General features: G+C 38.6%; 1 protein-coding gene across 1 annotated transcript in view; it reads left to right on the top strand.

The window, feature by feature from the left end:
- Nucleotides 1-13,107, top strand: part of SLC12A1 (solute carrier family 12 member 1) — an 81,912-nt gene that overhangs the window by 33,801 nt on the left and 35,004 nt on the right. Inside the window, exons 11-17 of the mRNA XM_074329185.1 lie at nucleotides 1,675-1,826; nucleotides 2,955-3,062; nucleotides 3,384-3,507; nucleotides 5,308-5,409; nucleotides 7,308-7,463; nucleotides 9,950-10,049; nucleotides 10,858-11,043. Coding sequence (XP_074185286.1) covers nucleotides 1,675-1,826; nucleotides 2,955-3,062; nucleotides 3,384-3,507; nucleotides 5,308-5,409; nucleotides 7,308-7,463; nucleotides 9,950-10,049; nucleotides 10,858-11,043 — 928 coding nt within the window. The remainder of the gene's footprint in view (nucleotides 1-1,674; nucleotides 1,827-2,954; nucleotides 3,063-3,383; nucleotides 3,508-5,307; nucleotides 5,410-7,307; nucleotides 7,464-9,949; nucleotides 10,050-10,857; nucleotides 11,044-13,107) is intronic.

The following is a 13,107-nucleotide window of genomic DNA, read 5'->3' as shown; positions in this document are numbered from 1 at the left end:
AGGAAATTGAATAATGTTAACTGTATTGTTGTGGCATTTCCAAGTTTAGTTACATGTAAAGAGATTTTATTCCAATGCTTTTGTTAAATCAACATGTTTTTAAATGACACTGAAGTCACTTAAATTTCCCCAATGTTTTTTTTTTTTCCCTCACTCAAAGTAAAAACAGAATGAATAAAGTTAGAGACCTCATTTCAAAGATTCTTTTAGTTTTTGCCACTGATAAGTGGGAAAATCTGTTTCTATACTTTTCCCAGGATAGGAGAAGGATACTCATGGGGTCCGTGGCTGGTCATTAGTACAAATAATGGCTCATGGATTGACTTCATGGCTGTTATGGGAATTATATTATGGAGAAGTTAAAATACATGACTTAGAAAAGTCAGCTCAACATAAATGAACACTGCAAAGAAGTCAAATCTAGAATGGATAGTTTTTCTTGGTAACCAACACCCGTAATTTCAAGTGGTTCAGCAGAGGCTAACAGGCCATCTCTCAGGCTGATATAAAAAAGATTCCTGCACCCTGATTATTTTAAATGATTCTTTCAACTTGAAGATTCTATGATTCTTAAGTCTTTCTGAGCCTTAAAGAATATGAATTTGTGGCTAAAATTGAGGGTTCCCATTAGTACCCGTCACTGGGACCTCTCTTGTATTTATCAGAAAACTTACCCTGACTGGAATTTGAAAAGCAAAATGAACAGTTTTATTAGTTTGCATTAGTTTGTATTTATTTACCCTTCAGGTGAGTCAGAAAAGTTTATATATATTTCATGCCTATGTTCATATATTTCAATTATCTTATCAAACACATAATGGGAGAGATTGCAGTTGCAAAAATTTACAAGAAATATCAGTGATTAAAATGTATATCAAGGATCTTTAAAAACTTTATAACTCCATTTCTGGGAAACTATCCTAGAGAAATACTTTGAAGTACAGAAAAAAATTTATGCACAAAGATGTTCATAGAATGTTTATAATATAATAGAAAATAACAGAAATGCCCAACTGTATGAAGATAATGGGATAAAAAGAGATAAAGAGTTGATAGAATATCATTTGACTATTAATGTTACTTGAGAAACCTTAATATTTTTACCCCAAAGTATTTCCTGTATTATTTAAACCATTAAATTGAATATAAAGTTAGAATTATAACTGTTAAAAACATTTTGCTAAGAATATCATTAGTTGAAAACTCAGGCTCAGTCCTCTTAGTTAGTCGAATTCAATAAGGCCATCTCTTGGTTCTCCCACAGATGAGAAAATAAGATCTTCTGCTTGAGAAACTCCTAATCAGTAGCACGAAGTCAGAAATATCAATAGAGTATGCATTATAGGCAAAGCACTGCCATGGGCATTTTAAGAGATAAAAAAGAAAAGGAGTCCAAAACCCCAAGTGTCTTTCAGAGGCTGGCGAGAGCCAGGCCTGAAACTACCCAAGGCAGCAGAAGTAGCAGCCTGTTAAAGACAGGAGGCGCTCCCGGGCCTCAGAGAATGGGAACTTCCAGGGACCATGTTCCAGGAAGCACTGACAATAAAGACAGCAGAGTCAGTGGGCCTGCTCAGACTCAAAGTAAACTAAATATGTTTTCAGAAGAACCCCTTAAGGGAACAGAACTCTTCATATAAAGAAATGACGAAATGACGAGCCACTGTTTTTCCCCAGGGGCCTGTGTGGTCCGAGATGCCACTGGGAACATGAATGACACCATCATTTCTGGGATGAACTGCAATGGTTCTGCAGCCTGTGGGTTGGGCTATGACTTCTCAAGATGTCAACACGAACCATGTCAGTATGGGCTGATGAACAATTTCCAGGTTTGAACTGCAATAATTATAATAATGTTTATTGCCATTTTTTTCATTTTTAGAATATCTGGTATAATGAAACTTCTGACTCTGCAACTGATTGATTTGAATTCAGCAAGGAACAATGGGTGTGGGAGGGAAGGGTGGCATACCAGTATTATGTGATAGCAAATCCTGTGGTTACATGCACTGTGGTGAGGAGAAAACAGGCACTTGTCTGAATTGCATCACCAGTGAAAGCTTACCACCCTACATTATGTATCGTCCAATCAATTGTGCAGGATTTCATGGTGGAGAGGAGAGACTTAGATTAGTGGGCACTTGGAATGCATTTCATGCATGGGCTTTGGCTTAGGAAAAGCCTCTGTGGTGGTCCTGGAGTGCCTGGAAGATAAAGCTCAGAGAGAAATTGTGAGTGGCAGAAAGGGAGGTAAATGAGGGGGAAGGAACAAGGGAAGTTGGGAAAAGTGTAGGACTTGAAACACATTAATTTGTCTGAACGACTGGCAAGCAGAGGGAGAAGCAAATTTGTCGTGAAGGCTTCATTCATCTGTTTTAACAACCAAAAAAGAAAAATTAGCTCAGCTGAAGTCATTATTCCAAAATATGACATAAATGGATAGAACCTCATCATGTCTCAGATCTAAAATTATGTTTTATGAGCATAGAAAAAGCAAAGGTTTGAAAAGCCTCTGAGCAGAAAGAACAAGAAAGGCTAATGCCTTTAAAAAGACTGGTAAACAGCCGAGTCCCTCCCCAGAACTTATTAAAATACCACTTTATGTGGGACAGACTTTCCCATCGTGAAAGAAACATGTGCCCACAAAGGACAGAAGGGGCAAATGTCAGAGTCCTTGAAACCTTCCTGCCTTATTCTTTCCAGGATCTTCTGGATGTATTGTGGTGCACATTTATTATTTTTATAAACAACAAAAAGGCCATTTCCATTTTGAAAAAAACAACTATTAAGAACTCGAGAATGAAAGGGTGGGGCGGAGGGGGGGGGGTCTGTTTAGAAGCAATTAGTTTATAAAGGAGATTCCAGATCCCAGTTTGTATAAAAACTGTTTTTTTGTTTGTTTGTTTTTTTGTCTTGTCTTTTGGATGAGTCCCCTTACTTGAGCTTCTCTTCTCCAGGTCATGAGCATGGTGTCAGGGTTTGGCCCCCTCATCACGGCTGGCATCTTTTCTGCAACGCTCTCCTCGGCCCTGGCCTCGCTCGTCAGCGCTCCCAAAGTGTTCCAGGTGATACAGGCACAGGAGCATGTGCTTCTCCCTGCTGCCATTGCCACTGAACATGGATCAAGCTGCAATAGTCATTCTCACGGGCAATCAGTTTCCATCATTTTCTGAAACAGTTTAATGTTTGCATCTGGCTCAAATGCTATGTCTGCCACATAGTTAAGATCGATTCAAATAATATAAAGAATGATAAACTGCAGCGTTAACTTGTGCCTCATATTGTGTATCTCTTTATCTTTCCCCAAATCTTCTTGTTTGAATCACCTAGGGAAAATAGTTGTGCATAGATATAAGTGACAGATTTATCTTCTTCTTTCCCATTAGGCTCTGTGCAAGGACAATATCTACAAAGCCCTGCAGTTCTTCGCAAAAGGATATGGGAAAAACAATGAACCGCTGAGAGGATACGTTCTCACTTTTGTTATAGCCATGGCCTTCATTCTTATTGGTTTGTAGTTTTCTTGGTCTTACTGAAAGCCAAATAATTCTTCTGATTACTCCCAGGTTTTTCCTCTTAGCTTGAGAAATTACCTGTTTTATGTTTAATATTCCGTTTGGGAATATTGGAATCTGTCTAAGAAGGAAATGAGAACTCCTTGTGTGTAGAGGCCTTTGAAGACTTGAGTCCAAAGTCTTTTGGACTTTAATCTCTTCTTTGAATCTGAATGTTGGAAATCTATCCGACCAAATGTAACTGAATCCTTCCTCCAACCTGTCCAATATTGCCTAATCCCAGAGTCTCCCCCAGCTGCCTCCTGTCTTTCCGTCTCCTGGCCTGGCAACTAGCAGGAGCGGCAAAGTGTCTGTTCTCAAAATGTGGTCTGGTGACCATTTGTGTCAGAATCAGAACCATCTGCATGTTTGTTAAAGTGCAGATTTTTCAGGCACAACCCAGAGGTAGAATCAGAATCTCTGGTGATGAGCAATCTGTATTTTTACAAGTTCCTCAAGAGATTTGTAGACAACTAAGGTTGGAGAACTTACCTAAGCTTTAATCTTGATTCCTTCTCCTGAAACAATATAAAAACAGCTATATAATCTTGGAGAGGCACATGCAACAACTGTAGGTTGCACATTCCTCACGGCTCCCTAAGGCACCACCTTTGCTGGTGAGCATGTCAGAGGAAAAGAAGCAACAGGCAAGGAAGATGATAACGATGCATAGATGGGCGGAGCCTCCCTCAGCACAGTGGTGCCGAACAGTGAGGGATCCTGCTCACCACATAAACTTAGGAAGTGACCAATTCATGAATCCTCATAAGGTTTCCATGAGGGTGAAGATGTTTGTTACAAGGGAACAAGGTTTGTTAGATTTTTAAAAAATTAAACAAAAAAGCAATTGTGTGTAGATATGTTTCAATTATGTCATTTAAGCTTTAAGACTTCAAATCATTGCTGTATACTGCATGTCAGTGATAAAATAGACAAAGTTTTTAAAAATTGTAAAAATGAAAGAATATCCTTGAAAATCATTCTTTCAGAACAACATAGAAGAGCTTCATGGCACAACCTACTCCCTTGCAGGCCTCCTGTTCTAGCATCACACCCAGCTGCCACTCTCATTTGCATCACTGAGGTTGACCTGCGTCTGACCCTCAGAGAAATAGGATTATCTTTAATTTATTTCTTATATCTTATAATTCACCCATAGACCAATTCAGCTAGGATTAACTCATACTGGATATTTAGCTACTGCGGTAAAACATTTTGGCAAATCTTAAGAAGTAGAACTCTCTAGACATGTAGAAAAGACCAAATGACTAACAAGAGTTCTGAAAGTCAGAGAGAGCAAGTTGAGTATCTGCAGAGAGATTTCCAAGTAGGCATTTCTGGTGCACTGGTATTTAACTAATCTGATACTCTGTAGAGCCTTTTGATTGTATGCATAACAGATAAAGAACACAGTATTTGGTACCTTCGGGATAGCAGCAGGGAAATTTATCATCTACCCAGTCCCCAAACCTGCTACCCATTCCCATTCAAATTTTTGGTGGGTAGAGGTCTTGATTGCCTATTTTCTGATAAGAAGGTTTTCTTGCTTTTTACTTTATTGGAAATAAACTCTGGCTAAGAATAGATTTTTTAAAATGAATGCAGTCCCAAAGAAAAATCACTAACTTCTTAAACTTTGACAGATGCTAGCTATGTTTTCAATTTCCAAATAAAGTCAATCTTCCAGGCTATAACAGCTGTTCAGCTCCTGGTCTCATCACTCACATGTACATGCTCAATTCTGCTTTGTTCACAGCGGAACTGAATACCATTGCGCCCATCATCTCCAACTTTTTCTTGGCCTCATACGCACTTATTAATTTCTCCTGCTTCCATGCCTCTTATGCCAAATCTCCAGGTAAGTTGACTTTTCAAAATTAAAATACACGTACGCGAACAGTCTCAATAAAAAGAAAAAAGTCAGTGAAAAGTGCTTAATTTGTGTTTATGTGTTTCCTTATGTCCTAGTAGGCAGTGTAATCCACTTTATTTCGGTGAGTTGGGGGAAGACTTCTGAAATAGAAAAAGAATCATTTGAGCAATGGCCTTTTTGACCAACCGTAAAGTCAATTTTCTCCTGCGGCAATAAATTATTCATCGCAAGAGAAACCACATTTATTTCAGCTGTAGAAAAACACCACTATTTATTTCCAGAGTGAAAGTGACCACAGAAGTGGAATAAATGTATATATTTGAAACTTCCTTGCTATCAATTTGTTTCCTGCCCGTGGTGCAGAAGAGAAGGATGAGTAGCTCCCATAATTACCTGCTGAGTGTAGTCAACGCAGATTCACATTGAAGCTGGTGACATCCCTGCACTCTCAGACTGTGGTTTAAAATGGTACAAAATTTCACACCAAAGCAACTTGCCCTATCTAGTCACCCTTCACCTCTGCTGTGCTTCCATTGGCCAATCGAATATCTTCTGCCTTTCCACCAGATTAGAGACTTGCCGTTATCAACCATCAGAAAGTTCTTCACCACGAGGATTTTTATCAGAGATATAAACATATTTCCACTCATTTAGGGCCTGCCATAATTGAGTTTCCTTTGGCAAAGCTGCTGCCAATAAGCCTGTAGATGGAAGGAGAACCTTCATCCATCCAAGGCCACCAGGCTCCAGAAGATATTGAGGACTTTTTGTTTCTGTTTTGTTGTCTTCTTTTAAGCAGAGAACAGAAAGTTCTAGTCAGAGAATACAACAAATCATAGAAATGTGTGCCTCCGTGCCATGTTATGTCCATTTTTGAAAAACAACGTGAAGTCATAGAGTGAAAAGGAAGGAGGGAGACAAAGAGAGAGGAAAAATAGAAAAGCACATAGATGGGGACACATGGATACATAAACCCAGAAAATAAGAAATGTGACTCTCCTCCTCCCTACCCCCCCACCTGCGTCCCAAGCCAGACTCTGAGAAATAAGGGCATTTCCAGTGATGTTCTTCTCAAAATGCTGTTTCCATCTTGTGGCCATTTAGGAAACTGCTCTAGAAGACTTGGAAAACTGTTGTGTTTTGGCAACTCCAAATTTAAAATGTACTTCACCGATAGACCAAATGTGCCCTTCAAATCAGAGCTTCCCCATCCTGGCCATACTGTCTTCCAGCTTCTTTTATTTCAGGGAACTAATAAAACATGGGAAACCCCATGCATACATGAACCATTGGAAATGCGTAACATTAATGCATAGGGTTTGAGAAGACATTGCAGACAAATTCCCTCCCTATTCCCATAGATTATTATTTCTGAAAGAGCAGGCACTGTCCTCTTGGGGTAAAGGAACAGCTAGCCGGAAGTTAGTGGATTGACCTTTGATGACTCTGCCTTCTCCACAGGAACAATAAGCCTGTTGTCTTAATCTTCTTCTTAGGCCACCAAGGAGTTCCTCCCAGCCCTCCCCATAAGACCCCACTTTTTCCATCCCTCCTGCCTCCTTTCGATTCCTAATGGCATAGACATCAGATGCTCAAGGCTGTAATTTGGTAAGACAATCAGGAGGCATGCAGGTAGTGTGGAGGGGCCATGAGTGACACATTTTCTATATTTCACAGCATCCTTATTTGGTATAATTACACCTTTGTAGGCCAGGGACCAAAGATCACAGCAAATTAATAACAAAGTTAGAAACTTGACCTGAAAGTTCTGATTTTTATGCTAGGAAAAAAATGTTAGCTGTATTTTAATAATATGTACTGGCATGGTGAGAGTGTGGAAGTTTTTCTTAGGCACATAGATTTTTTTTCTTTTTTACTTTTAGGATGGAGGCCTGCATATGGAATTTACAACATGTGGGTGTCTCTTTTTGGAGCTGTTTTGTGCTGTGCAGTCATGTTTGTCATCAACTGGTGGGCCGCTGTCATCACCTATGTCATTGAGTTCTTCCTCTATATCTATGTGACCTATAAGAAGCCAGGTAAGATAAAGACTGTATAGGAGGGGGGTTCCAAAGCAGCTTCTAACGAATAAATGATTCAACAGTTATTGAGTGGCTCCTGTGTGCTTAGGTGTGCCATGTGTATGGTGGATATTAATGATATAATGTAACATAATAACAATCGTTAACCTTGTTGAGCACCTATTATATACTACCCACTCATTTAATCCTCACAACAATACTGTACAGCAAGCATTATTAGACGCATTTTACAGATGAAGAAACTGGACTTAACTATAATACAATATAATAATGTGAGAGTGATATGAATGAATTGCTGAGAAAAGGAAAGAAATGGATGGACTGCAAATGGGAGAGGCTAGAGACCACAGAGTGAGATACTGAGAGGTCCAGTCTCACACTCCCCTTCCCCTTGCTCTGCAAGTAGAGCAGAGAAGGTAATAATAATAATAATTGGAGGGGTATATTTTTTGTTTATTTTTATTACTTCATGTATTTTAAACATCAGGTATAATTTACATATGGTAAAACTCACCCCTTTTCGATGTGCAGTCTATAAGTTTTGACAAACTTACACAATCTTATAACTACCACCAGAATTAAGAGAGGACAATTCCACCATCACTATAAGTTTTTTTATACTCCTATGTAGTCAATCTCTTCCCTCCAACTTAGCCCCAGCAACCACTTTTCTGATTTCTGCCCCTATAGAAATGCCTTTTCCAGAATATTATATAGAATCATATAGTATGTAGCCCTTGTGTGTGCTTCCTTTCATTTAACAGGGTGCTTTTAGATTCATCCATGTTGTTGCGTGTATAAGTAGTTTCTTCCTTTTTGTTGCTGAGTAGTACTTGATTGTATAAATACATCTCAACGCATGTCAGTTGATGGACATTTAGGTTGTTTTCAGCTTCGGGTGATTATATATAAAGCTGCTATAAACATTCACACATAGGGTTTTATGAGGACCTATGTTTTTCCTCTAAGAATGAGGTATCTAGGAGTGTGATTTCTAATATAACAAGTGTATATATAACTTTATAAGGAACTGCCAAGTTGTTTTCCACAGTAGCAGTATCATTTTCCATTTCTACTAGCAATGAATGAAAGTCCTATTTGCTCCACTTCTTGTCAGCATTTAGTATTGTCAGTTGCTTTAAGAAAGAAAGAAACAAACAAACAACAACAAAAACACATTCTAACAGATGTAGAGTACTATCTGACAGTGGCTTGGTTTTCATTTTCCCAATGATTAATGATGTTGAACATCTTATTTGCCATCCATGTATCTTCTTTAGTCAAGTGTCTCTTGAAGTCTTTTTCCCACTTTTTTGAGTTGTTTGTTATTATTCAGTGGTGAGAACTCTTTATAAATTCCAGATGAATCTTTTAGCAGTACATGTTTTACAAATATTACCTACAGGTTTGTGACTTTTCATTTTTCTTACAGTTTGTTTTGAAGAATTTTAATTTCTATAAATTCTAATTTATGATTTTTTTCTTTTATGGCATATTTTTTTGCTTCTAATCGAAGGTAGCATTCCCTAATCCAAGATCACAAACTTCTTTTAGATGTTTTAATGCTTCAGATTTATGTTTACTATCCATTTTGAGTTCATTTTTATATATGATGTGAGGGATGATTCAAAGTCCCTTTTTTTTTTTTTTTTTTTACATATAAGTATCCAACTGAATAGTAGGGTTTTTATAAGAATAAAATAACTTAAGATATACTAAATACCTGGTGCGTGATCAACACTTAAGCAATATTAATTTTCTTTATCTTGAGATAGTGATCCACCACCATTTCCCGGATTCTTTCAAGCAAGACTGGGAAGATGGTTCTGTCCGCCATCTGGGGTGAACCTGTACATTCCCATCAGGCATTTTCTCTTATCAATTTAGAGAACCCATCTAATATTTAATGTGTTCAACAACAACAACAAAAAGCCAAGGGATGGTAGTGCTTAACTCCCTCATGAAGATTAGTCCCGAAAAGATCAAACTAAAATGCTTGATAAAAATTGACCTCTTCATGAACACCCAAAAGTAAGAATTCCTGAGCTATTCAGTTTTACTATTCAAAATAAAAAGATTGCTGCACACTATCTGTGTGTACAAAAATGTCTTTTCTTTTCATCTTTGTGAAGAATTTGTGAAGACCCCTTGAATTTATTCAGACGCTTACCATTTTCCCGTCTATCACCTGCAATGTGGTCATCACACAAGTTCTCCACAAAGAAAGATTTCTGAGCTGCAGTTTTAAAAGTATGATCCTTAGCTGGAAAGAGAGGTCTTACTTCTAAGAATTCACAAAATGTTCATAGAAAAACACAGTGTTCTTCCTAGGAAATACTACATTATATTTTCTGTAATTTGGGCACTCATCACTGCTGACATAGCCAGGGGAAATCATAGTAAGGGATGGCTTATAAAACTTATTCACAGTATACAAAGGGAAAGTCAATACTTTTTATGCCGCATTTCTCCTTCGTCCACAGATGTGAACTGGGGCTCCTCCACACAGGCTCTTTCCTATGTGAGCGCTTTAGACAATGCTCTGGAATTAACCACAGTGGAAGACCATGTGAAAAATTTCAGGTAAAATGGGCTCCTCAGGCATCCTGGTGTTGTTCCATATTAGAAGTGTTTTTTCTTTATGGGGGACAAATGCACTAGAGTAGTTATATGCTTTTATGGGTCTATTCTAAGACTAGGCAGTTATACAAAACTACCGCATTCTCATGACAGCCCCTCCTGTAAATAAGTACTTCTTCTATTCCACTCTGAGCTATGCCCACCCCCAATTATAAATGCTCATGGTGCCAAGGGTCACCTCCCATTCATGGAGATACAGAGGTGATCTAAGTCATGTGATTTTGGAGCGATGTCCCCCAAACCCCCACAAACCTTAATCTTTGGTGCTGTGTCCATTCAGTTTAAGGCTTTTTGGCTTACTGCATTCTCTTAGAAGAAGTAACACTTTAAGCTCTGCATTAGTTATATATTATTTTGAATGGAACCTCAAAACATAACCTTTGCAAGGAGGATGAAGGAAAATAGCCTGAAAATACTGGTTGGAGAACAACAGGCTGTTTTGGGATTTGGGATTTGGGACAGGATAGTGTCCGGGGGTGAGGGGGGGTTGGGGGGAGTTAAACAGGAGAAAATTCAAAATCATCTTTTCCTTACTTGACATTTTGGCTATCACTGTCTAAACCAAAAATACAAAAAGAGCAAGATGGACAGGCAAGATGATTCAAGACTTCCAGTGAGAAACCTAAGACATATTTAGGGTAGAGAATGTCCCATTTTGCCAAGCCTTTTGTACCTGCCATTTCCATTGGGGTAGTTTTGAGCTCATAGGCTTCTTGCAATAGTTCTCACATCTTCTTTTCTCTACTTTCAGGCCCCAGTGCATTGTCTTAACAGGGGGACCCATGACAAGACCTGCTCTCCTGGACATAAGTCATGCCTTTACCAAGAACAGTGGCCTTTGCATCTGCTGTGAAGTCTTTGTGGTAAGAGCCACTTCATCCAGGAAAATGCTTTTTTCTCCCTGCTCACCTTGTGTTGTTTTAGGTGAGCCGAAAAGGTACATGTGGTGATAGGAGAATGGCAAGACAGTTTGGACAAGAACCCTTTTCCCTGATTCATATAGCAAGAACTAGCAAGGGCCCGTGATCCTGAATTTATATGAGTGGATAAAATGACTTTCCGATTTCACAGGAGACAAACTAAAAGTGATAAATCTTTCCAAATGATGGCCATTGAGTCAAGAAAAAGAGAACTGGCTCAGAAATAAATAAATAAAACGAAGGTATTTGACACGATAAGTGTCCCCAGACATATAAAAGGATGAAATGAGCCAGAGAGCGCTATTATATAAATTAACTGATGAGGAAAGAATCAGACCAAATGGCCTTAAATGACAGCACATAGAATTTAGATTGAATATTTGGATAAACTTGATGACACTATAGATAATCTAGGGAATGAAACCAAGTTTTTCATGTCTTAGATACACATTCCGAGCTGAATGAGTTCTTTTTTGTTCAGGAAGTACATGGTAGACTGATGATAACTTATTGGTGGGTTTTCCCAGGAGGGATCAAAGTACATGCTAAAATTTTAACCAGAATTATTGACTGACTAATCACCAAAATCACCAATATCTAAAATGAGGAGAAAACATTAAAATGATAAGAAAATAATAAGTCTAAGTTCTCCAAACCAGTCTACCTCTGTTTGTATCCCCCCCCCCTCTCTCACACACACACACACACACACACACACACACAGGCACACCACTCAAAATCCTCAGCTATTTCAAAGTCTTTTTATAGTAGTTACCTATTTTTCAAAGCATTTTCCTACAGTTTTTATTTGATCTACATAATAGCCTAGTGAGGCAGAAAGGAAAGAAGCCATGTTCTCATTTTACTGACTGAAAAAGTGAGATTCAGGAAACTTAAGGGTCACATTACACAGGGTCACATGATAAGAAAGTGACAAAGCCAAGATGTCAGTCCAGGCCACCTTACTGTGCTCTGTGTTACATCATGAGGAGAAAGTCTTGGCAGACTTGTATCCAGGTTGTGCTATAAGCATCAGGTAGCACTACCTAAATGTCCGATACCTGCCAGAGAGTAGGGCCATCAGGAAGCTGTGGAATCCTGGGGCCAGTCAGCTGTGCCATGATGCAGGGGGTAATTTACCACACATCATCATGACCAGCACTTAAGCATCTTTTTACTCTTGGCAATACCCTAAATGCTATATAAAGTCAATTGGTCATATTCTCTTTCCTCTCAGTGCTTAGTTATATGATAGTAACTGAAACAATATAACTCAATGCAATTATCCAGTAGGGGGTGAAGGGAATTCTACTGACTACGTAAGATTGACAGGTTAAGTAATGACCAAATGTGACTCCAGAGGATTTTTAAAAATCTCATCAAGCGCTCTTTTTCTCATATTATCAACTTTGGTGCCCTGGATTAGTGGATTTCATTTCAGCCAATATAATACAGGAGTAGGTTTTGATGGAATAAGCAGTTTGGGGTGTTTTTCTCCTCCAGCAATTTAGGGAAAACTTACTTTAGCAGGCAATAAAATACCTTTAGGACAGGACAAATGAACTAGGAGTATAAACAGTCATATATTGGCAAGGGAGAAAAGGTCTTTTTACAGAGGCAAAAGATATTGCTTTTAATTAACCCTTTGCAGCTTTAACTATAATAAAAGAGTATGATTCTGGAATATCATTTCATGTGAAGTAGGTACCTGAGACTGGGCCTCCAGCAGCCCTGTTTGATATGTATATTGGACCACATTCTACATCACTGTGCGTGATTCTCTGAGTAAGGACCAAGAGTCTTACTCCCAGGTACTGAGTTCTCTTAGGGACAGAAAATAGTGCATCAGTTAATGACTTTCCAGTTAGTTACTTACTGTGAGCTCCTGGGGCTGCAGATGCTGTCAGCATTTTTCAACTCCATGTTCAGTCGTCAATCATCTTTGCAAAGAAACAGATGGAAGGGAATGTGGGGAAAGTCAACATACCATTAGAAAATTTTTTCCCAAAAGCACAGTGCTTGGTATTTAGGCCAACCTTGTGGAAAAGTTAAATAGTAATGGTAGTGTTAAGGGATGACAA

The sequence above is a fragment of the Rhinolophus sinicus genome, linkage group LG03 (assembly GCF_036562045.2).
Source record: "Rhinolophus sinicus isolate RSC01 linkage group LG03, ASM3656204v1, whole genome shotgun sequence".
NCBI lineage: Eukaryota > Metazoa > Chordata > Mammalia > Chiroptera > Rhinolophidae > Rhinolophus > Rhinolophus sinicus.
The sequence above is the reverse complement of the archived record's forward strand: the minus strand, read 5'-3'. Positions and strand labels throughout refer to the sequence as shown.